The sequence below is a fragment of the Manis javanica genome, chromosome 6 (assembly GCF_040802235.1).
Source record: "Manis javanica isolate MJ-LG chromosome 6, MJ_LKY, whole genome shotgun sequence".
Taxonomy (NCBI): domain Eukaryota; kingdom Metazoa; phylum Chordata; class Mammalia; order Pholidota; family Manidae; genus Manis; species Manis javanica.
This window is the reverse complement of record NC_133161.1, coordinates 57,587,220-57,612,031: the sequence shown is the minus strand read 5'-3', so window position 1 is coordinate 57,612,031 and position 24,812 is coordinate 57,587,220. Positions and strand designations below refer to the sequence as shown.

At 38.8% G+C, this 24,812-nt stretch overlaps 1 protein-coding gene across 6 annotated transcripts in view; it reads right to left on the bottom strand.

Annotated features, from left to right (window-relative positions):
- CRPPA (CDP-L-ribitol pyrophosphorylase A) overlaps positions 1–24,812 on the bottom strand; it is a 326,915-nt gene that overhangs the window by 287,795 nt on the left and 14,308 nt on the right. For 5 of the 6 annotated variants that reach the window (XM_037003634.2, XM_073238748.1, XM_073238750.1 and 2 more), the window contains exon 3: positions 20,883–21,032. The exons of the other annotated variant lie outside the window; for it this stretch is intronic. In XM_037003634.2, coding sequence (XP_036859529.1) covers positions 20,883–21,032 — 150 coding nt within the window. The remainder of the gene's footprint in view (positions 1–20,882; positions 21,033–24,812) is intronic. 6 annotated transcript variants of the gene reach the window in all.

The window sequence follows — 24,812 nt, the reverse complement described above, 5'->3', positions numbered from 1 at the left end:
TTTGATAGGGAACCTCTGCTGAAACAAACAATTGTGAAGGTAATTAAAAAAGAAAATTATAACAATATAGAAGAGTCACAGGGAACAGAGCACTAAATAAAGAACCCAGATATAAATCTACGTTTATATGGGAAATTGCCAATACAGCAGAGGCAGTTTCACAAGTTAACCAGAAAAAAATGGGTGATTAAGAAAATGAGGTTAGTAAAAATGAAAAAAACTCTGGAGCCCTTTAACACGAGATATTTTTAAATGACCTTCTAAGATAATCAGTGAAGGTTTCTCTGTAGAGGTGACATTTGCACAAGGACCTAAGTAAAGAATAGAAACAAATAGTGTTGATATCTGGAAAAAGCGGCCTAGAAGAACAAGAACACAGACCTTCTTTCATATATTTAAATATATGTACATTCTTGTATGTTTATTCCATTGAACAAATACGTACTTGGTACTAACAATTTTTAGGCACGTTGCCAAAAATAAGATAGTACCATCCATGCCTTTAGTAGAGGAGTTAGACATTTCATAAATGACCTCCCAAATAGTTATTCAATTGTAATTTTGATGCTGGGAAGGAAAAAAAAAACAGGATACTATGAAAACTTATGGGGGTTGGCCTAATCTAGTCTGGGGAGCAGGGGACAGAAAAGGCTTCCCTAAGTATCATTTTCCTAATATCTCAAGGATATATAGCAAAATAGGAAGGAAATAAAGCTCCCAAAAGGAGGAAACATGCTTGAGGAAAAGAGGTGAACATGCTAAAGCATAAAGAGTAAGAGTATGTATGAGGTAAGACAGAAGAAACAGTGGTAGAAGTAACAATCTAGCAGGTCAACATACAGAACGCCAACTCAACATCTATCACCTCCCAGTGTCATTTGATGAGGAAAGTCATCTAACACCCCACAAGGTGTTTCCCACCTGGCCTTAGTCCATTTACATACCAATGGATGTTTACCTCAGCAGAGCCTCCAGCTGATCAGAGGCAAGGGGTGGAAAGAAAATGGCCATTCTCTCCTCCCCTCCATTCCTGGTACCTAATTGGTCTGGTGCCTACCAGTCACCAGGGACCTGCTTATGGAGTTCCTCCTGGAAGGGGTGGAGAGGGGAAAGGGAGCAGACAAGCACACTGCCACACGCTGCCACAGGGAACGGATGGATCATGACTGGCTAGCAGAGCCAAGTGAGAGACCGAGCTGTGAGCAATAAAACACTTACTCTCAACCCATCCTTTCCCTTGTCTTCCTTCAGTTTCATCAGATTCTTTAGGAACTTACCCAGGGTGAGGATCTCCCTTACTCCCAGACCTACACATCCCAAGCTGCACGTTTAACTTTCTTTATGGCCTGAGTACATGGGACTTTGGATCAGGTTAAGATGTTACTTCTACATGATTCAATTTCATGTGACCTTCATTACAGCTGCCCAATTTCTGCTCAAATGTCAGTAAATGATAAATACTATGTATTTTCTACATGAGCTGCACAAAGGAAAATTACACCCTTGATAAAAACAATGTAAGTCTATACATCAAGGCCACATTAATGACTGAGCCAGTCAATGGCTTTGTAGTTTTTTGGGTATGTTTGTATGTTTTAATCAAAAGTCTGTATTAGTTTTCCATAAATACTCATAAAATAGTGTTGGAAGTTACTTTTCTCTTGAGGCAGTTTTATATCTTTTTATACATATTCCCAACTCCAAGGCCATTAGTACACAATATGCCATACCCTCTCAATACTGCATGTCTTTTCCTCTCTGAAATAATTTCTGTCAGCGTATCACTATGCTTTAAGTCATCAGTCTTAAAAAATATGAAACTGTTGGCCGGGCAGCGGGCAGAGACGGCGGAGCGGCGGCATCCCCGGGAGCCTGGCTGGGGCGGCCCTGTGGCCCGCGGGCTGCCGAGCGGTGGGGGAGCACGAGCCCCACAGTCCTTTTTACAGGTATAAAAGGTTAGTGTCTCGGACAGGCGGAGCCAGGATGGCGGCGTGAGAAGAGCAGAGGAACTCTCCTCCCAAAACCACATAGAATTATGAAAATATAACAAAGACAACTTCCTAAAATAGAGACCAGAGGACACAGGACAACATCCAGACCACATCCACATCTGCGAGAACCCAGTGCCTCGTGAAGGGGGAGAGGAAGGCCACAAACCAACAAGAAGGAAAGCTCTTCCAGCTGTCACTTGTACCAGCTCTGCAAACTATCTCTATCACCACGAAAAGGCAAAACTACAGGCAGACAAAGATCACACAGACAACACCTGAGAAGGAGACAGACCTAACCAGTCCTCCTGAAAAAGAATTCAAAATAAAAATCATGAACATGCTGACAGAGATGCAGAGAAAAATGCAAGAGCAATGGGATGAGATGCAGAGAAAAATGCAAGAGCAATGGGATGAAGTCCCGAGGGAGATCACATATGTCAGGAAGGAGATCACAGAAGTGAAACAATCCATGGAAGGATTTATAAGCAGAATGGATAAGATGCAAGAGGCCATTGAAGGAATAGAAACCAGAGAATAGGAACGCATAGAAGCTGACATAGACAGAGATAAAAGGATATCCAGGAAGGAAACAACACTAAGAGAACTATGTGACCAATCCAAAAGGAATAATATTTGTATTATAGGGGTACCAGAAGAAGAAGAAAAAGGAAAAGGGATAGAAAGTGTCTTTGAAGAAATAATTGCTGAAAACTTCCCCAAACTGGGGGAGGAAATAATCGAACAGACCATGGAATTACACAGAACCTCCAACAGAAAGGATCCAAGGAGGACAACACCAAGACACATAATAATTAAAATGGCAAGGATCAAGGACAAGGAAAGAGTTTTAAAGGCAGCTAGAGAGAAAAAGGTCACCTATAAAGGAAAACCCATCAGACTAACATCAGACTTCTCGACAGAAACCCTACAGGCCAGAAGAGAGTGGCGTGATATATTTAATGCAATGAAACAGAAGGGCCTTGAACCAAGGATACTGTACCGAGCACGACTATCATTTAAATATGATGGCGGGATTAAACAATTCCCAGACAAGCAAAAGCTGAGGGAATTTGCTTCCCACAAACCACCTCTACACGGCATCCTACAGGGACTGCTCTAGATGGGAGCACTCCTAAAAAGAGAACAGAACAAAACATACAACATATGAAGAATGGAGGAGGAGGAATAAGAAAGGAGAGAAGAAAAGAATCTCCAGACAGTGCATATAACAGCTCAATAAGCGAGCTAAGTTAAGCAGTAAGATACTAAAGAAGCTAACCTTGAACCTTTGGTAACTACGAATCTAAAGCCTGCAATGTCAATAAGTACATAATCTCTCAATAGTCACCCTAAATGTAAATGGACTTAATGCACCAATCAAAAGACACAGAGTAACAGAATGGATAAAAAAGCAAGACCCATCTATATGCTGCTTACAAGAAACTCACCTCAAACCCAAAGACAAGCACAGACTAAAAGTCAAAGGATGGAAAAACATATTTCAGGCAACCAATAATGAGAAGAAAGCAGGGGTTGCAGTACTAATATCAGACAAAATAGACTTCAAAACAAAGAAAGTAACAAGAGATAAAGAAGGATACTACATAATGATAAAGGGATCAGTCCAACAAGAGGATATAACCATTCTCAATATATATGCACCCAATACAGGAGCACCAGCATATGTGAAGCAAATACTAACAGAACTAAAGAGGGAAATACACTACAATGCATTCATTTTAGGAGACTTCAACACACCACTCACCCCAAAGGATAGATCCACTGGGCATAAAATAATTAAGGACACACAGGCATTGAACAACACACTAGAACAGATGGACCTAATAGACATCTATAGAACTCTACATCCAAAAGCAACAGGATATACATTCTTCTCAAGTGCACATGGAACATTCTCCAGAATAGACCACATACTAGCTCACAAAAAGAGCCTCAGTAAATTCTAAAATATTGAAATTCTACCAACCAATTTTTCAGACCACAAAGGTATAAAACTAGAAATAAATTCTACAAAGAAAACAAAAAGGCTCACAAACACATGGAGGCTTAACAACATGCTTCTAAATAATCAATGGATCAATGAACAAATAAAAATAGAGATCAAGGAATATATAGAAACAAATGACAACAACAACACAAAGCCCCAACTTCTGTGGGATGCAGCGAAAGCAGTCCTAAGAGGAAAATATATAGCAATCCAGGCACACGTGAAGAAGGAAGAACAATCCCAAATGAATAGTCTGACATCACAACTATCGAAACTGGAAAAAGAAGAACAAATGAGGCCTAAAGTCAGCAGAAGGAGGGACATAATAAAGATCAGAGAAGAAATAAACAAAATTGAGAAGAATAAAACAATAGCAAAAATCAACGAAAACAAGAGCTGGTTCTTTGAGAAAATAAACAAAATAGATAAGCCTCTAGCCAAACTTATTAAGAGAAAAAGAGAATCAACACAAATCAACATAATCAGAAATGAGAATGGAAAAATCATGACAGACTCCACAGAAATACAAAGAATTATTAAAGACTACTATGAAAACCTATATGCCAACAAACTGGAAAACCTATAAGAAATGGACAACTTCCTAGAAAAATACAACCTCCCAAGACTGACCAAGGAAGAAACACAAAAGTTAAACAAACCAATTATGAACAAAGAAATTGAAACGGTAATAAAAAAACTACCCAAGAACAAAATCCCAGGGCTGGACGGATTTACCTCGGAATTTTATCAGACACACAGAGAAGACATAATACCCATTCTCCTTAAAGTGTTCCAAAAAATAGAAGAGGAGGGAACACTCCCAAACTCATTCTATGAAGCCAATATCACCCTAATACCAAAACCAGGCAAAGACCCCACCAAAAAAGAAAATTACAGACCAATATCCCTGATGAATGTAGATGCAAAAATACTCAATAAAATATTAGCAAACAGAATTCAACTGTATATCAAAAGGATCATATACCATGACCAAGTGGGATTCATTCCAGGGATGCAAGGATGGTACAACATTCGAAAATCCATCAACATCATCCACCACATCAAAAAAAAGAAAGACAAAAACCACATGATCATCTCCATAGATGCTGAAAAAGCATTTGGCAAAATTCAACATCCATTCATGATAAAAACTCTGAGCAAAATGGGAATTGAGGGCAAGTACCTCAACATAATAAAGGTCATATATGATAAACCCACAGCCAGCATTATACTGAACAATGAGAACCTGAAAGCATTTCCTCTGAGATCAGGAACCAGACAGGGATGCCCACTCTCCCCACTATTATTTAACATAGTACTGGAGGTCCTATCCATGGCAATCAGACAAAACAAAGAAATACAAGGAATCCAGATTGGTAAAGAAGTTAAACTGTCACTATTTGCAGGTGATATGATACTGTACATAAAAAACCCTAAAGACTCCACTCCAAAACTACTAGGACTGATATCGGAATACAGCAAAGTTGCAGGATACAAAATTAACACACAGAAATCTGTAGCTTTCCTATACACTAACAATGAACCAATAGAAAGAGAAATCAGGAAAACAATTCCATTCACAATTGCATCAAAAAGAATAAAATACCTAGGAATAAACCTAACCAAAGAAGTGAAAGACCTATACCCTGAAAACTACAAGTCACTCTTAAGAGAAATTAAAGGGGACACTAACAAATGGAAACTCATCCCCTGCTCATGGCTAGGAAGAATTAATATCGTCAAAATGGCCATCCTGCCCAAAGCAATATACAGATTTGATGCAATCCCTCTCAAATTACCAGCAACATTCTTCAATGAATTGGAACAAATAATTCAAACATTCATATGGAAACACCAAAGACCCTGAATAGCCAAAGCAATCCTGAGAAAGAAGAATAAAGTAGGTGGGATCTCACTCCCCAACTTCAAGCTCTCCTACAAAGCCATAGTAATCAAGACAATTTGGTACTGGCACAAGAACAGCCACAGACCAGTGGAACAGATTAGAGACTCCAGAAATTAACCCAAACATATATGGTCAATTAATATTTGATAAAGGAGCCATGGACATATAATGGCAAAATGACAGTCTCTTCAACAGATGGTGCTGGCAAAACTGGACAGCTACATGTAGGAGAATGAAACTGGACCTTTGTCTAACCCCATATACAAAGCTAAACTCAAAATGGATCAAAGACCTGAATGTAAGTCATGAAACCATTAAACTCTTGGAAAAAAACATAGGCAAAAACCTCTTAGACATAAACATGAGTGACCTCTTCTTGAACATATCTCCCCGGGCAAGGAAAACAACAGCAAAAATGAGCAAGTGGGACTACAGTATGCTGAAAAGTTTCTGTACAGCGAAAGACACCATCAATAGAACAAAAAGGAACCCTACAGTATGGGAGAATATATTTGAAAATGACAGATCCGATAAAGGCTTGACGTCCAGAATATATAAAGAGCTCACATGCCTCAACAAACAAAAAACAAATAACCCAATTAAAAAATGGGCAGAGGAACTGAACAGACAGTTCTCTAAAAAAGAAATACAGATGGCCAATGGACACATGAAAAGATGCTCCACATCGCTAATTATCAGAGAAATGCAAATTAAAACTACAACGAGGTATCACCTCACACCAGTAAGGATAGCTGCCATCCAAAAGACAAACAACAACAAATGTTGGCGAGGCTGTGGAGAAAGGGGAACCCTCCTACACTGCTGGTGGGAATGTAAATTAGTTCAACCATTGTGGAAAGCAGTATGGAGGTTCATCAAAATGCTCAAAACAGACCTACCATTTGACCCAGGAATTCACTCCTAGGAATTTACCCTAAGAACGCAGCAATCAAGTTTGAGAAAGGAAGATGCACCCCTATTTTTATTGCAGCGCTATTTACAATAGCCAAGAACTGGAAGCAACCTAAAGGTCCATCGGTAGATGAATGGATAAAGAAGATGTGCTACATATACACAATGGAATACTATTGAGCCATAAGAAGAGGAAAAATCCTACCATTTGCAGCAACATGGATGGAGCTGGAGAGTATTATGCTCAGTGAAATAAACCAAGCGGAGAAAGAGAAATACCAAATGATTTCACTCATCTGAGGAGTGTAAGAACAAAGGAAAAACTGAAGGAACAAAACAGCAGCAGAATTACAGAACCCAAAAATGGACTAACAGGTACCAAAGGGAAAGGAACTGGGGAGGATGGGTGGGCAGGGGGGGATAAAGGGGGGAAGAAGAAGGGGTGGTATTAAGATTAGCATGCATAGGGGGGAGGGAGAAAGGGGAGGGAGGGCTGTACAACACAGAGAGGACAAGTAGTGATTCTACATTTTGCTATGCTGATGGACAGTGACCGTAATGTGGTTTTTATGGTGGACCTGATATAGGGGAGAGCATAGTAAACATAGTATTCTTCATGTAAGTGTAGATTAAAGATTAAAAAAAAAAAAAAGAAAAAGAAAGAAAGACATGCTTTAAATATCCTTAATGTTGATCACTTAAAGGGTGTCAGATGATCGGCTATGGAGGTATTCTTTTCTGATAATATTCCTTTCTCTTAATAAAAAAAAAAAATCAGTTCCTGTGTGCTGACCTCCAATGAGTTCTACACAGTGGTATAGAGGGCATGTCAAAGTGTGGGCAAAGGGTCTTTTTATTTCTATGCAGAAGATCAAGGCCTAGCTTGGCTACCCAGAATATGAACTAAGATACGATATGAGGAGGAGCTTCCGGCATCAGCACTCTCTGGAGGACTCATGCCGGGGGATGATCATCAAAAAGCCTCCACAGGGATCCGGGCGATGCTGCGGTTGTGGCTGCGTCCACCCCACCGTTTCGTGGACTTGCCATTGGAATGAGGAGGGAGATGTCTAGGCTGGCATGTGCATACAGTGAGACAACAAATTTGACCGGATCTGTACTGTTGGAACTCAACCAGGAGTTGGGAGGGGTGCAAGTTGTAGCGCTCCAAAATCTTATGACTATAGACTATCTATGGTTAAAAGAACATATAGGATGTGAACAAATCCCAGAAATGGGTTGCTTTAATTTATCTGACTTCTGTCAGACTGTTCAAGTACAGTTGGACAATATCCATCATATCATAGACTAATTTTCACAAATGCCTAGGGTGCCTAACTGGTTTTCTTGGCGTCACTGGAGATGGCTGGTAATTATAGATTTGCTTTGTTTATGTCACCATATTCCTATTATGTTAATATGTGTGCGCAAGTTAGTTAGTAGTTTAAAACCTATACATACTTACAGTACTCTACACGAAGATATGTCAAAGAAATAATCAATCTTCCCATGTTTTCTTCCATATGCTACCTCTATAGCTTTTCTTCTTCCTTCCTAATTACAACCCTTATATAGAATTCGTGCCTCATATCGAATTTACCGAGTATCATAATTCCTCCAGGTGGTAAAGATACCTCGAGACAAGTGCTGGGCATAGAAGCCACAGGGCATAAATCTGCAAAGATGTAAAAAGCTAACCTTTTCAAACAATATGGATTCTCTCTCACTTACCAACTTTACATCTCCCTGTATGGCCCCGGAAGATGACTGGTTAGCCAGAGATGGGTAAGATTCCTCAAGGGAGGAACAACCTAAGACAGGCACAGTCGCAGGGGTGCCATCAGGTGAGAAATTGGGGAACAACAGTGGTGAAGCTTAGAACCTCACCCCTCCCTGTGTTGAGAGAAAGCTTCTGCATTCATGGATGTTTTATTGCCCTTGTCTAGCTCGGATTAGCACATATTCTACAGGCACACACCTGATCATCTACAATTGCTCACTTACAACACTAAACTATGTTTTCTACCTTTATCTTGCATCTACCTACCACTTCAGCAGTTTATTAAAAATAAAAATAATAATAATAATAAAGGGAGAAATGTGGGATCCACATATAAATCAAGTATAAAAATCAAATGAGTATTCATAGTTGACCTGATTGTTTATAGTTCATTATGCGTGATCAAAACCACAAGTTTCTGTGATGAACGCCCTTGTACTGTTCACCATGTAAGAACTTATTCACTATGTAAGAATTCGTTCACCATGTAAGAACTTGTTCGTTATGCTTCAGAAGATTGGAGACTGAAGAGAACTAGGCTTGAGATGGATTAATGATTGTGCATTGAGCATTGACCCCCCTATATAGAATTTTATTGTTGTTAACAACCATTTGATCAATAAATATGAGAGATGCCCTCTCAAAAAAAAAATATGAAACTGTTAATCAGTAACCTTCTTCAGCTGCCCCTCCATTTCTCTGTTCAATATGCATGCAAGTTTTTCTAAAGGGTAGGCCTCTTATTCTCTCTTAAATAAGTTCCAAACAGGTTTCCATGTCTATCACTCCCCTCAAGCATTAGTAATCTCACATGTAAGGCTTATAGTCAGTTAGCAGTTCAGTACTGTTTTTTTAAAAATCACTATGCAGCATTTAACATAGTTGCTCAATCAATTTTGAAACTCTTTCTTCACGAGGCTTATAGGGGCCCAGTTTGAAAAAGAGATATGCACTTAACACAGCTGCTCAGTCAATTTTGAAACTCTTTCTTCACGAGGCTTCTAGGATATTATCCACTTATTCCTGTGTCCACTTGTCTTCTATCCCCTTACTAATTGTTCTTTACCTCCTGTAGTAGTCTGAGTAAGCACCCCAATACCACCAAGACGTCCATGTCCTACTTACTGAAATCTGTGAATATGTTAACGTTTATGGCAAAGGGACTTTGATGATATGATTCAGCTAATGATCTTGAGATGGGGAGATTCTCCCGGATTATCTAGGTGAACCTGATATAATCACTAGGGAAAAGAGGGTAAGGGTTAGTCATAGTAGCTATGCAAGAAACCAAGAGGTTGCAGTGGTGTAGGGGAAGAACCGAGAGCCAAGGAATGCAGACGGCCCACAGAAACTGGAGAAGTCAAGGGAACCATGTCCCCTAAAGCCTCCAGAAGAAATAGCCCTACCAACATCTCAATTTTTTTTATCTCCAGAATATTAAGAGAATACATTTACAGTCTTTTAATTTACTGTTTGTGGTGATCTGTTACAGAAGCAATAGGAGACTAAAAACACTTTCTCCGATCTCAAAATCTTGGACTATTCCAGGATTCAGCCTCTCTACCTCTTCCTTTCTTTCTGTACCCATTCATTTGGTGATCTTAACCCCAAGGCATTAAATGTCTATATGATGACAACTCCCAACACATATCTCTATCTGGACCTCTCCACTGAATTCTAGATTCACACATCCAACTACTTCATTAACATTGTTAACTGTATGTCTATAGGAAACTGCAAACTTGGCATATCAAAAACAAACTCTTGATCAGCTCCCATGAAAACTTCTCTTTCTCTACCATTCTCCATCTTAATGAATTCAACTGTGTTCTTCTAATTATTCAAAGCAAATCCTTGGACTTGCCACTCTTCCCTTTCTGTGAAACCCCATGTACAATCTACAGGCTAATCTTTTCCATTTTACACTCTCTCTTTTACCTTCAAACACAAACACCTCATCCATTTCATACTACCCAAGTTGTCCTAGTTGTCATCACCTTTTGTCTATCCCAATAGCTTCTTCCCTTACCTTCTGAGATCTATTGTCCTACAAGTGGCACTGGGAACCCCATAAAAGTGGGACTTTACACAATATCCTCTCTTCAGATTTTAGATTACACAATATTCCCATCTTTAGATTTTAAAGTAAAATCTAAACTCCACACAACATGGCCTTTAGGGCCCTACATGATACGGTACCCAAGTCCTTTCCAATCACATCTCTTCCCCTTCCCCCTTATGAAGTCACTCTTCTCTAGCCTTGCAGACCCTCTTCATATACTGTATCCTGTCTCTGAAATATTCTCTCAGTTATCTTCATGACTCATTTCATTCAGATCTTAGCTTAAATTTCACAGAGTACCACTCCATAGAAAAGGGCAACATACCACCCCTGGAACTCTCTCCTACTTTACTGTTTGCGATAATTCTTATCATTATTTGACATCATATATTTGCTTATTTATCTCTTCATTGTAAAAGAAAAATAATTCAAAATGTAGAAATAAGGGAAGGACTACCCAAGGACTATCATAGTAACAATGTAATAAGTTCTTGACCAAGAGTTAATGAAGATTCTCAATGTGAAGATTGTCTAATAGACACAAGTAATTTCCATAAATAAAATAGAAAATACAAGTATATGACCCTGTGAGACATTAGCCATTTTTTACCTAATCCAGCAATCTTATAACATTATCTTGTTAGTTAAGTTAGCTACACATACTTAACTTGTCAAATGTTCTTCGCATCAATCCTAACATCTTACTGGTCCCTTATTAATGTGTTAATTTTGACATTTGTTCATTTTGAATTTTTGGAGTGTCATAATTTTACCTTATGAAACTTTACTTTAGATGTCTGTCTTCCCTATTACCTTTACAGAGGGAGTTGATAAGGGGGCAACACAAGACTCCTCAATTTCCTCCTCTCGCAGATGTACCAAATGCACAGCTATGCCAGAAGCTTTGAAAGAAATCCAGAACCCAGCTGAGTGACTCCTACACACTGAGCAAATGAGAAAAATGCCTGTATCAAAATAGGCAGAAAAGAGTGAAACACTCTCTCATCATGAACTACTACCTACCCAATGCAGGGCCATACAATCAGGAGGGTACACCCGAACTCTCAGCTTCTCCCTGATAAGCAAAGGGTTTGGATCATATACCCATACCTCAAACTTAAGACCCCCCTCCTCCAACTAAGGGATAAGGCCCCAAAACTCCTAACTCTGAAAGTCCATTGGGCATGTATTCAAGAGACCCTCAAGACTCTAGCAAACAAACCAGCATTTTTTAAAACAGGCTCACAGAGAAGCACACACTGATGCTACAACCTCACTACTCCCCCTGCTGCCACCAAGAAGGATCAGGGCACAGGGACCAGGTAAAGAAACACTCTCCCTCCAGTCTTTCCCCTGAAGAGTCAACTGCATACTTTACAAGGTATGCTTGAGGATCCGGCTCCTAACTTAGCACATACCTAGATGCTGTTTGCTATCTATCCTCTCTGGAGACTGGAGAAGCTAGAAGACACTTGCCCTGTCCTCCATTCTGGACTGCTCCAGCAATACAACCAAATAGCCAGTATCTCCCTGAAAGGAGTCTATCTACACATTTGGTGCCCCAGCTTTTGTAGCTGCTGCTCAAGAGAGGGGACCCATATCACCTAGCTCTGACAGCCAATAAAGCATGCATTCAAAAGTCCCACAAGAAAATAGCAAACTAAGAGGCAGTTTTTAAACCAAAACTTAGGGGATGCAGCAAAAGCAGTTCCAATAAGGAAATTTTTATCAATAAATGCCTAAAAAGAGAAACAAGGAAGAACTCAAAATAACCTAATCTTATACCTTAAGGAATTAGAAAAAGAACCAAAAGTAAGTCTAAAGTTAGAAAGAAGGAACAAAGATAAGAGTAGAAATGAGAAATAGAAACTAAAAAAAAAAAGAAAAACAATAGAAAAGACCATTGGAACTAAGAGCTGGCTTTTTGAAAAGATAAACAAGAGACAAAACTTTATTTAGCTCTACTTACTGAGAAAAAAAAGAAAACTCTCAAAATTTTAAGTGAAAGAGGAAACATTATAACTGACATCACATATGTACAAAGGATCATAAGAAACTATTAACTATGATAACAAATTGGACAACCTCGAAGAAATGGTTAAGTTTCCTAGAAATATACAACATACCAAGACTAAATCAGGAAGAAACAGAAAATCTGAACAGACTGATTAGTAGTAAGGATACTGTATCAGTAATAAAAACCCTCCCAAGAAACAAAAATAGGAGCAGATTGCTTTACTGGGTAACTCCACCAAACATTTAAAGAATAATTAGTGCCAATCCTTCTCAAGTTCTTCCAAAAACAGAAGAGAAGGGAATAGTTGCAAACTCATTTTATGAGGCCAGAATTACTCTGACACCAAAACCAAACAAGGACACTCTAAGAAAATTACAGGCCAATCTCCATGATGAATGTGAATATTAAATCATCAACAAAGTATTAGCAAGCCAAACTCAACAACACACTAAAAGGATCATACACCATGATCAAGTGGGATTTATCCCAGGAATTCAAGAATGGTTCAATATGCCCCAAAGTAAACATGATTTGTCACATTAACTAAACAACAGATAAAAATATGATGCTCTCAATAGATACAGAAAAAGCATTTGACAAAATTTAACATACTTTTATGATAAAAACTCTCAGCAAACTGGGTATGAGAGAACATACTCCAACATAATTAAGGCCATATGACAAGCCCACAGCTAATAACAGACTCAGCAGTGAAAACTGAAAGTTTTCCCTTGAAGAGCAGGAACAAAACATGGATACCCATACTCTTGCTAACTTTTATCCAACAGAGTACTGGTACTACAAGCCAGAAATTAGGCAAGAAATAAAAGGCATCCAAATTGGAAGGGAAGAAGTAAAACTGTCACTATTTGCAGATGATATATATAGAAAACCCTAAGACTCTGCCAAAAAAAAAAAAAAGAATAAACAAGTTCAGTAAAGTTACAGAATATCAACATACAAAAATCAGTTGTTTCTATACAGTACCAAAGAAATTTTCTCTTTAAAGAAAGAATCCTGTTTAAAAGAGCATCAAGAAAAATTAAATTGTTAGGAATAAATTTAACCAAGAAGTTTAAAGACTTGTAAACTGAAAACTCTAAGGCATGATGAAAGAATTTGAAGACACAAAAACACAATATTCTATACCCATGGACTTGAAAAGTATAGTTAAAATATCCACATTATACAAATCAATCTACAGATTCAACGCAACCCCTATTATAATTCCAGTAGCATTTTTCACAGAACTAGAACACCTAAAATTTGTATGGAACTACAAAATACCCCCAAATAGCCAAAGCAATCTTAAGAACAAAAAAGTTGGAGGCATCACACTCCCTGATTTCAAACTATACTAGAAAGCTATAGCAATCAAAACAGTATGGCATTAGCAAACATACAGACACATGGATCAATGGAGCAGAATAGAGAATCCAGAAATTAAAAAAATACATGGTCAGTGTATAAAAAAAATATGGTCAATTTTCAAAAAAAAAGAACCATGAATATACAATGAGAAAAGAATAATATCTTAAATAAATTGTGTGGGGGAAACTGGATGGCTACATGCAAAAAGTGAAATTTGACCTCTATCCTATACCATACACAAAAATAAACTCAACATGGATCAAAGACTTGAATGTATGACCTGCCCATAAAACTCCGAGGGTCAGTAATAGAGGGGAAACTCCTGGAGGCTGGTCTTGGCAATATTTTGGATCTGACCCCAAAAGCAAAAACAAACAAGTAGGACAACATCAAACTAAAAGCTGCACACCAAAGGAAACCACCAACAAAATGAAAAGGTAATCTATGAATTAGGAAAAAATATTTGTAAACCACACATCTGGTAATGGATTAATATCCACAATATATAAGGAACTCATATAACTCAATAGCAAAAACACAAAGAAAAGATAAATAACCCAATCAAGGAATGGGCAAAGGATCTGAACAGACATTTTTCTGAAGACAAAATACAAATGGCCAATAGGTATACGTGAAAAAGTGCTCACCCTCACTCATCAGGCAAATGCAAATCAAAACCACAAGAAGTAGTAACAGTAGAATAGTTGTCAGGGACTGGGGGAAAGTAGGGAAAGGTTGGTAAAAGTTCATGAACTTGTAGTTATAAGAGGAATGAGATCTGAGGATCTAATGTATAGCAAGAGTATGGGTATCCATGTTTTGTTCCTGCTTTTCGAGGGAAAGCTTTCAATTTTCACTGCTGAGTCTGTTATTAGCTGTGGGCTTGTCATGCCTGTTAGGATGGCAGTTACCAAAAAGATTACAGATAACAAATGCTCGTGAAGTTGCAGAAGAAACAGAACCCTTGTATGCTGTTGCTGAGAATGTAAACCGGTACTGCTACTATGGAAAACAATATGTGGATTTCCCATGAAATTACAGATAGAGCTCTGTATGATCCAGTGATTCCACTTCTGGGTATATATTCAAAGGAAATGAAATCATCATCATGAGGAGATATATATCCCTACTTCCACTGCAGTGGTATTCACAATAGCCAAGGTATGGAAACCACCAGAGAATCTGTTGACAGTTGAATAGAAAAAGAAAATGTGGTAAACACACACACACACACACACACCATGTGGTACTGTTCTTAAGAGAAGGAAATGCTACCATTTGCAACAATGTCAATGAAATTTCATTATGCTAAATGAAATAAGCCAGACAGAGAAAGACAAATACTGAACAGTATCACTTGTATGTGGAATCTAAAGAAAAAAAGTCTAACTCATAGTAACAGTAGAATAGTTGCCAGGGATTGGGGGAAAGTTCGGAAAGGCTGGTAAAAGTTCACAAACTTGTAGTTACAAGAGGAATGAGATCTGAGGATCTAATATATAACATGGTGACTATAGTTGATAACACGGTATTGCATAGTTGAAGCTTGCCAAGAGATAGGCCTTAAATGTTATCGGCACAAAAAAAAAAAGGCGAGGTAATGGATGTGTTAAATAACTCAATAGCAATAATCCATTCATATATCAGAACACATTGTGTAATTTTAAGTACCTCAGTTTTGTCAATTATACCTCATCAAAGCTGAAAAAAACTAATGTTTGAAATAGTAAAAAAGAAAAAAAAGACAGACAGGAAACAGGACTGAGCAAGGGCTACATCCACATGGAGGGGGCACAGGAAAACTGGCTCCTAAAGGGGTACAACTAGACTCCACCCTGGGCTCTGCGTCTCCCTAAGCTGCACGCAACACATGTCCGCCTCTACCTCATCCTCAGAACCCCTTGGGCTGTGGAAGATCCAGGTTCCCATCAGTCCTTAAAACGTCAGTCCCAAGAGGCAGAGCCAAGATGGTGGCGTGAGTAGAGCAGTGGAAATCTCCTCCCAAAAACACATAGAGCTATGAAAATATAACAAACAAAACTCTTCCTAAAATAGAGACCAGAGGAAACAGGACAACATCCAGACCACATCCACACATGCAAGAACCCAGCACCTTGAGAAGGGGGTAAGATACAAGCCCCGGCCCGGCGGGCCCCGAGCGCCCCTCCCCCTGGCTCCCGGCAGGTGGAAAGAAACCGGAGCGGTTTTTTTTTTTCTCTTTTTGGCGAGTGTTTTTTGGAAGCCTTAAAGGAACAGGGACCCCGGTGCTAGGGAGGCAGGGCGGCGGGACTGGTGAGCGGGTGCCTGGGACCGGCGCATGAGGACAAAGACTATCCCGTGTTTTTCCCTGACGGACCGGAGGGTGGGTGCATGAGACCGGCGCCTGAGGACGGAGGAAATCGCGTGTTTTTCCCCTTTTTTTTCCTCTTTTTGGTGAGTGCTTTTTGGAAGCCTTAAAGGGACAGGGACCCTGGTGCTAGGGAGGCAGAGCAGCAGGACCGGTGAGCGGGTGCCTGGGACCGGTGCCTGAGGACAAAGAATATCGCGCGTTTTTCCCTGCGGGACCGGTGGGCGGGTGCTTTTTGGAAGCCTTGAAGGGACAGGGACCCCAGTGCTAGGGAGGCAGGGCAGCAGGACCAGTGAGCGGGTGCCTGGGACCGGCGCCTGAGGAAAAAAGAAAAAAAAAAATCACGTGTTTTTTCCTTTTTTTTTTTTTTTTTTTCTGTTCCCTCTCTCATTGTTGCTGTTGTTGTTTTGGTTTGGAGAGTGCTTTTTGGAAGTCTTAAAGGGGCAGGACAGGACACTTAGACCAGAGGCAGGGAATCTGGGGATCTCTGGGCACTCTAACCCCCTGGACAACAGGGAGCACAGAGGCCCCTCATGGAGAAAAATAGCCTCCCGGCCGCTCCCCCTCCAACGGGGCTCCACCACTTTGGAGGAGCAGCCCCAGCCAGGCCACGCCCACAGCGAAAGCGGAGATAAACTCCATAGCAAAGGGCAGGTAGCAGAAGCCCTGTCTGCGCACAGCTGACAAGCATAAGCCACTAGAGGTCGCTATTCTCCCAGGAGAGGAAGGCCACAAACCAACAAGAAGGGAAGCTCTTCCAGCGGTCACTCGTACCAGCTCTGCAAACTATCTCTATCACCATGAAAAGGCAAAACTACAGGCAGACAAAGATCACAGAGACAACACCTGAGAAGGAGACAGACCTAACCAGTCCTCCTGAAAAAGAATTCAAAATAAAAATCATGAACATGCTGACAGAGATGCAGAGAAAAATGCAAGAGCAATGGGATGAGATGCAGAGAAAAATGCAAGAGTAATGGGATGAAGTCTGAAGGGAGATCACAGATGGCAGGAAGGAGATCACAGAAGTGAAACAATCCATGGAAGGATTTATAAGCAGAATGGATAAGATGCAGGAGGCCATTGAAGGAATAGAAGCCAGAGAACAGGAACGTATAGAAGCTGACATATAGAGAGATAAAAGGATATCCAGGAAGGAAACAACACTAAGAGAACTATGTGACCAAACCAAAAGGAATAATATTCGTATTATAGGGGTACCAGAAGAAGAAGAAAGAGGAAAAGGGATAGAAAGTCTCTTTGAAGAAATAATTGCTGAAAACTTCTCCAAACTGGGGGAGGAAATAGAATTGAACAGACCATGGAATTACACAGAACCCCCAACAGAAAGGATCCAAGGAGGACAACACCAAGACACATAGTAATTAAAATGGCAAGGATCAAGGACAAGGAAAGAGTTTTAAAGGCAGCTAGAGAGAAAAAGGTCACCTATAAAGGAAAACCCATCAGGCTAACATCAGACTTCTCAACAGAAACTACAGGCCAGAAGAGAATGGCATGATATATTTAATGCAATGAAACAGAAGGGCCTTGAACCAAGGATACTGTATCCAGCATGACTATCATTTAAATATGATGGTGGGATTAAACAATTCCCAGACAAGCAAAAGCTGAGGGATTTTGCTTCCCACAAACCACCTCTACAGGGCATCCTACAGGGACTGCTCTAGATGGGAGCACTCCTAAAAAGAGCACAGAACAAAATATACAACATATGAAGAATGGAGGAGGAGGAATAAGAAGGGAGAGAAGAAAAGAATCTCCAGACAGTGTATATAACAGCTCAATAAGCGAGCTAAGTTAGGCAGTAAGATACTAAAGAAGCTAACCTTGAACCTTTGGTAACCACGAATCTAAAGCCTGCAATGGCAATAAGTACATAATCTCTCAATAGTCACCCTAAATGTAAATGGACTTAATGCACCAATCAAAAGACACAGAGTAATAGAATGGATAAAAAAGCAAGACCCATCTATATGCTGCTTACAAAAAACTCACCTCAAACCCAAAGACAAGCACAGACTAAAAGTCAAAGGATGGAAAAACATATTTCAGGCAAACAACAATGAGAAGAAAGCAGGGGTTGCAGTACTAATATCAGACAAAATAGACTTCAAAACAAAGAAAGTAACAAGAGATAAAGAAGGATACTACATAATGATAATGGGCTCAGTCCAACAAGAGGATATAACCATTCTCAATATATATGCACCCAATACAGGAGCACCAGCATATGTGAAGCAAATACTAAAAGAAAAAAAAGTCTTCCCAAAGGAAAGGCTTGGTCTATTTAGTCACTATTGCGTCCCAGCACCAAATACACATTCAATCTATGTTTACAAGGAAAATTTTTCAATGAAATATTTGTTGGAGATATTGCTGATCAAACTCCTGGATGATAGGTAAGTTTTCCCAAGATGAAGAATGGTTCAAAATGTTAATCTTTAATCTATTTTGTAAACTGTAAAGAAATGGCCACTGGTAGTTATATGACTTAAAACTATAGTTTTCTTTTGTTAGCATATTTAATTAGGGCAGTCAGACCAGTTTTTGGTAAGGTCAGATATATTTGTTTTACCTTCACCCATGGCTCTCTCTTTTAACTTAGCTTTCTCCACAGAAACATTTTAGCATCCTTTTTTTCTTAGTAGTTTGTTAAAACCAAAACATGTATATACTCTAATTACATAAACCAGAGAACAAAGTATTTTATATAGTCAAATTCCCTTGTGTACCTTTATGATCAAAAACTATTTTTGTAAAAAGTCTATCAAAACCTCCATAATGTGCTATGAGAATTCCTCATCTGAATTACAGAACACAGATTTTTGGGTGACTATTTCCTCAATTCTTCCAAGTATGCAATAGAAGAGAATATAGTTCATTACAACCAATGAATGCATTAGGGTGGGTGGTTCCCAAACTTCAGTGTGAATTAGAATCCCCTGGCAGTCCTGTTAAAATACAAATTGCTGAGTTCCATTCCCAAAATTTCTAATCAAGTAGGTCTGAGGTAGAACCCCAGAACTTGCATTTTAGTAAGTTCCAAAGCATTCTGATGCTAACTGAGCTGGGGACCATACTTTGAGAACCAGTTCCTCAGTGCTTTAGGCCTTAATTCTCCAGCAAAAACTATTGAAAAATGGTACACTAATGTGAGGATCATGAGATTATACTCAATTATGCTATCATATTTATTTGTCCTAATATAAATGTTCATATAGGGATGCACAGATTTATATTTGGAAAATATGGCATATGTGGTCTAGGTCAGCAAAATTAGACTATAAAGCAGAATGTGTGAATAAAAAATAGATTTGCAATTGCATAACACTTATGATTAATGATCAAATTGCCTAAAAATATGATTCCTGTGGTAGGCAATTTACCCAATGATAAATTTCTTAAAATAATGAATTTAGAGTACAGAAAACAATACCAACCATGGCAGACTATTCATATAATTAAAATCATTCTAATTTATATAAGCTCACTTTAAAACAGCAACTGATCAAAACCGATTCATACCTTGATTAACTACCTTCTATCCAAAATAAGTGGTATTCTAATGTAAGTGTCAATATTTATATTACTATTATCCCATATTCCTAAAAGTCCATTTATTTCCAACTATTTACTGATTGTCTAACATGAACAAAGTACTGGATTAGTCTACCCTATATTTCATCAAGAAGTTTTTGACAAGCATAATACCTGATATTCAATAACTGTTTAATCAATAAATGTATAATGAATAGCAAAATTTATGTATGTACAAAATATGTCTAAAACATGAACAAAAAGGTAATCTAGTATAATCTAAACATGTTTGATTTGATATTTTTAGTTATTTACCTTTAACACTGTAATTAAAATGCCTATGCAGCTGTGTAGAAAATTTATCAGAGAAGGTCGGAGGCTGCTGTCGTTAAAAGTTCTATTTACCAGGTGAGTAGTCAATGATTACCTGGGAAATTGTCTCTTGGAGTAGTCCCAGTGAACACTTAACTGATAAGGGTGGTTACCATGCCCAGACTGTTTGCATAAACAATATGGTCTATGTTAAACACCTGCTTTCCTTTTGGGAATCTGGAATTCTTCTGTTCCAAGCAGAGGATGTCTATGTTGTCTATGTGACCAACTTCAATAAACACCTTGGACACCAAGTCTCTAGTGGGTTTCCCTGGGGAGAAACATCACACATATGTTGCTGGGAGGAAAGTGTGCTTTGTGTGACCCTTCAGGAGAGGAGAGCATAAGGAAGAAGGCACGTGAATTTCTCCAACTCTGCCTGTGTCTCTTCTCACGACCCAGCTGTGTATCCTCACTACTTTACTGTAGTCAGTTTGGGCCAGGAATACAACTATATGCTGAGTCCCACAAGTTCTCCTAACACATCTCCAAATATAAGGGTGGTTGGTCATGGGGACCCCTACCAGAATGGCATTTGCAGTTCAGGACTCTTACCTGCTGGTACGCATCATAAATCACATCAAATAGAAAAGCCTGTGGCATCTCACTTGCTCTGTGTCTGGCACGATCTAGTGAGTGGTCTAAACAACCATCAGTGGAAGGACTGATTACAGTAGACACGAGGGGTCGAATTGCTCCTGCTGCCTAAAGAACAAAAAAACATGCAAATAACACAGTTGTTTCACTCTGAGTATATTTTGAGTGAAATTCTAAACTCATTTGTGAAAGCAAATTTAGTTCATACCTTCAAGAAGCTACATCTAGAAAATATTTGAACAAGTGTCAATTTGGCTAATATAATAAATGATTATTTCATGTAAAACCCAATGGTATAATGGTACAGATCCATGATAAGTAAAAATAATTTGTTTTTGTTATGGTCAAAATCCTTCTCATCACAGGTCACTGAAGTCTAATACTAAAAATAGGATACTAAGATACAATTGGGTATTCCCTGAAGAGGGGAGGAAGAGAAAGACTGTTCTGAAACAACTGAAATGGATTGTACATGAATATTTACTACTTAGTGTGCCTTCAAAAGATTTAATTTACACATTACATAATTAATAAAACAGAAATATTCCCTCAAGATCCCCAAAATGATACTCAACCCAAGTAACGAGTTTATGTCTTGCTCCAATTCCTGTGAACAACAGTTCCCTTCAAACACAGCCTCAATGCAATACTCCCTCAGGCAAAATATCCACTGATTTCAATCACTCTGAGGAAACTTTTGTCTCATGAATAGATGCATCTAAACTTTATGAAAAGACACCTTCATATCTGATCATTTTTCCTTTATCTTTAATAGTCTCATTGTAATATAGTCTTGAAGGTCATTGCTAGACAACCGGCCTGGTGAAATTGCCTAAAAATATGATTCCTGTGGTAGGGAATTAACCAAACCTTACACTGACTCCAAAACATCTTATTTTCCGCATAATTGATACATGAGTATTGCAGCACAAGAAGCCAACAAATGTGGTCTTGAGGATATCAACATCTGAGCCAGACAGACAGTCCATAAACTAGTTTACAAAGGCAAGAGATTGGCTGAAAATCAAAGCCAAATGTAAGCCAAGTAGACTGTTTACAAACTGTGTCACCATTTCCAGTGACTTGAGTAGAAATATGGAGCTAGGCATAAAGCAAACATGAGGAGACAGCCAGCGTTGACAGGGAGACAGTGATGTCCAAGTAGGTGAAAGGTAGGTAACTTGCAAGTCCAACTGGTCCAGACCAACACTTATCAGTAAGGGTTACAAGATAAGACAGGGAAGAAAATATGTGCATGTATACACATACTGATTTTGAAGACAAAAATTTCCAATGTAACTACTTATAGGTAGTATTAGAGTTCTATTTCAGGCCATGAAGTAAAAACATTTAAAAGAGAACATGAGACATACAAAATGTGAGCTTGAGATTCTCTACAGGTTCCCCAGCAAAACTAGTGAAATTTTAAAAGCCATTAAAAAGCCTTTAAAAATTGTCCTAAGCACATTCAGATTAAGGAAGATTTATTCAAGAAAATCTATTAAATATTGGAAAGAACAGAGAGAGCCTATGCCACTTGAGTCACGATCTGTTTCTTCCTTCATCATCCACTCAGCTCAAGTGTGACTTGGCATGGCTGAAAAGATGCAGCACCCTCTCCACCAGCTCCCATGGGAGGAAACAAGTACTTGTATTTCCCATCCCACTCAGCTCCATGTCACAGAGGCTAAATTACGGGCCAGCATTGCCAAGAAGTTGGAGACATCCTTCCTCATATGGTCTCCATCAAGTGGAGGATCTGCCCCTGGCATGGTAGGCAAAGAACACTGGGGCTCTGATTACCCTTGTCCCAGATCACACACAGATCACTGGTCCCTTGACAGGACATGCAGAAAGAGAAGACTACAGTCTTCCAATGTCTCCATGCATCACCCTGCTCCTGAAACAGGGGGTCACTCAGCATGATTCCCATCCACAGCTCCAAACTAGTGGCATGGTGATTTTTCACAAGAAAGATAGGCTGTAAGAATAGAAAGTTATGAAACTCCCCCTACAGAGACTCACTTTATTTATAAAAGAATGTGAGAAGTTTAAGCCTAAGTGCACTCTCAGAAGAAATGGAGATCATCAAGAGAAGGGTGATAGCTACATGAAAGCAAAAAGCTAAACTGTGGGCAAACTAGTTTACGAGAGAAAGCTACAGAAAGAGACAGCCCCCTATAACTTCAAATACTGGCCTCAAAAACTACCTCTGCAAAGAGGCTAGAATTTAACTGGATCAGATTGCAGAGCAAGTTCTGCCTCTGCATTGCTCAGCATGATGCCCATCCACAGCTCCAAGCTAGTGGCATGGCAAAAAAAAGACAGCAACTAGCAGGCAATGAATGGAACTTAACAGCGGGGTGTGAAAGCAAAAAACAGTGCAACAGAGAGATCGTGGACAGAGACAGTAAGAGAGAAAATCACCTGCTAAAATCACTGTCATACCAGGGTGAGTGTACATACCCTCTGAATTGCTCCCTCTACCAAGTGACTTCAGAGGCTTCGCCCTGTAGAGGAACAAGACTTCACGAAAATAAACCAGTGAAGTCACAAACAAATAAACAAGCAAACAACAGTAAGCCCCGGGGAAGTAGGAGGGAGAGAATCAATATCTGGAACTGATAAAAGATAGCCAAAATATTCAGTGTTCAACAAAAAAAACTGGAAGACATGCATCCCAGAAAGTGTGATGTACACAAAGGAGAAAAAAGGAAAGGGAAAGCAGGCAGCAGAAACTGCCTGTGAGGGGGCCCAGATACCATACTTACCAAAGATTTCAAATCAGATATTATAAATATGTTTAAAAAAACTACAGGAAGTCATGCTTAAGTAAAGTATGATGACAGTATCTATATTATTGATATTAGGACAGATTTTTAAAAACTCAATACAAATTCTACTGTTGAAAGTTTAATAATTATATAACAATTCACCAATGGGGCTGAACAATAATTTTTTTTATTCTCTAGTTCAAATATAAAGTTAACTCAATAGATATTATGCAATACAAAGCAGAAAGGAAAATGAATAGTCCAAGAAATGCAGGACACCGTTAAGCACACCAACATTTTTTAATAGGAGTACCAGTAGGAGACAGAGAAAGGAGAAGAAAAAATATTCAGAGAAATGATGACTGAATGTTTCCCAAAGTCAAGGAAAAACATTAATTTGCACATTCAAGGAGCTCAATGAATGTCAAGTAAAATAAACCCAAGGAAATTTACTTCCAGACACATCATAGTAAAAATGTAAAAGGTAAGGAAAAAATTCTTGAAAAGAAAATAATGCTTTATAATTAACATATAGAAAAAGACATTCTTACATCAAAAACCTAGCCTTCCACTTTAAGAAACAGGATAAAGAAAGAAGTAAAACTAAAGCAGACATAGGAAGTAAATAAAGATTAGAGCAGAAATAAATGAAGTAGAAGATAAAAAATTGAGAAAAGCAAAACCAAGATTTGGTTCTTTGAGAAGATAAACAGAATTGACAAGCCTTTAAAGTAGACTAAGAAAAACAACGACTTAGTAAAATCATGTAAGTGGTGAGATTTCTACCAATCTTACAGAAATGGGGAATATAAGGGCGTATTAAGAACAAGTATATCTCAACAAATTAGATGAAAGATGAAATTACAATTTCCTAGGAAGACACAAACTACCAAAACTGACTCAATAGAAAATTTCAGTAGACCTTGAACAAGTAAGGAAGTTGAATTAAAAATGTTTTTATTTCCCAGAAAGAACGCCCAGGCCCAAATGGCTTCACTCGTTTACTATACCAAAAAATATTTTTTAAAATACCAATTCCTCGCATTATATTCCAAAAAAATAGGAGGGAACACTTCCCAATTCATTCTGTAAGACCAGTTTATGAAAACCAGAC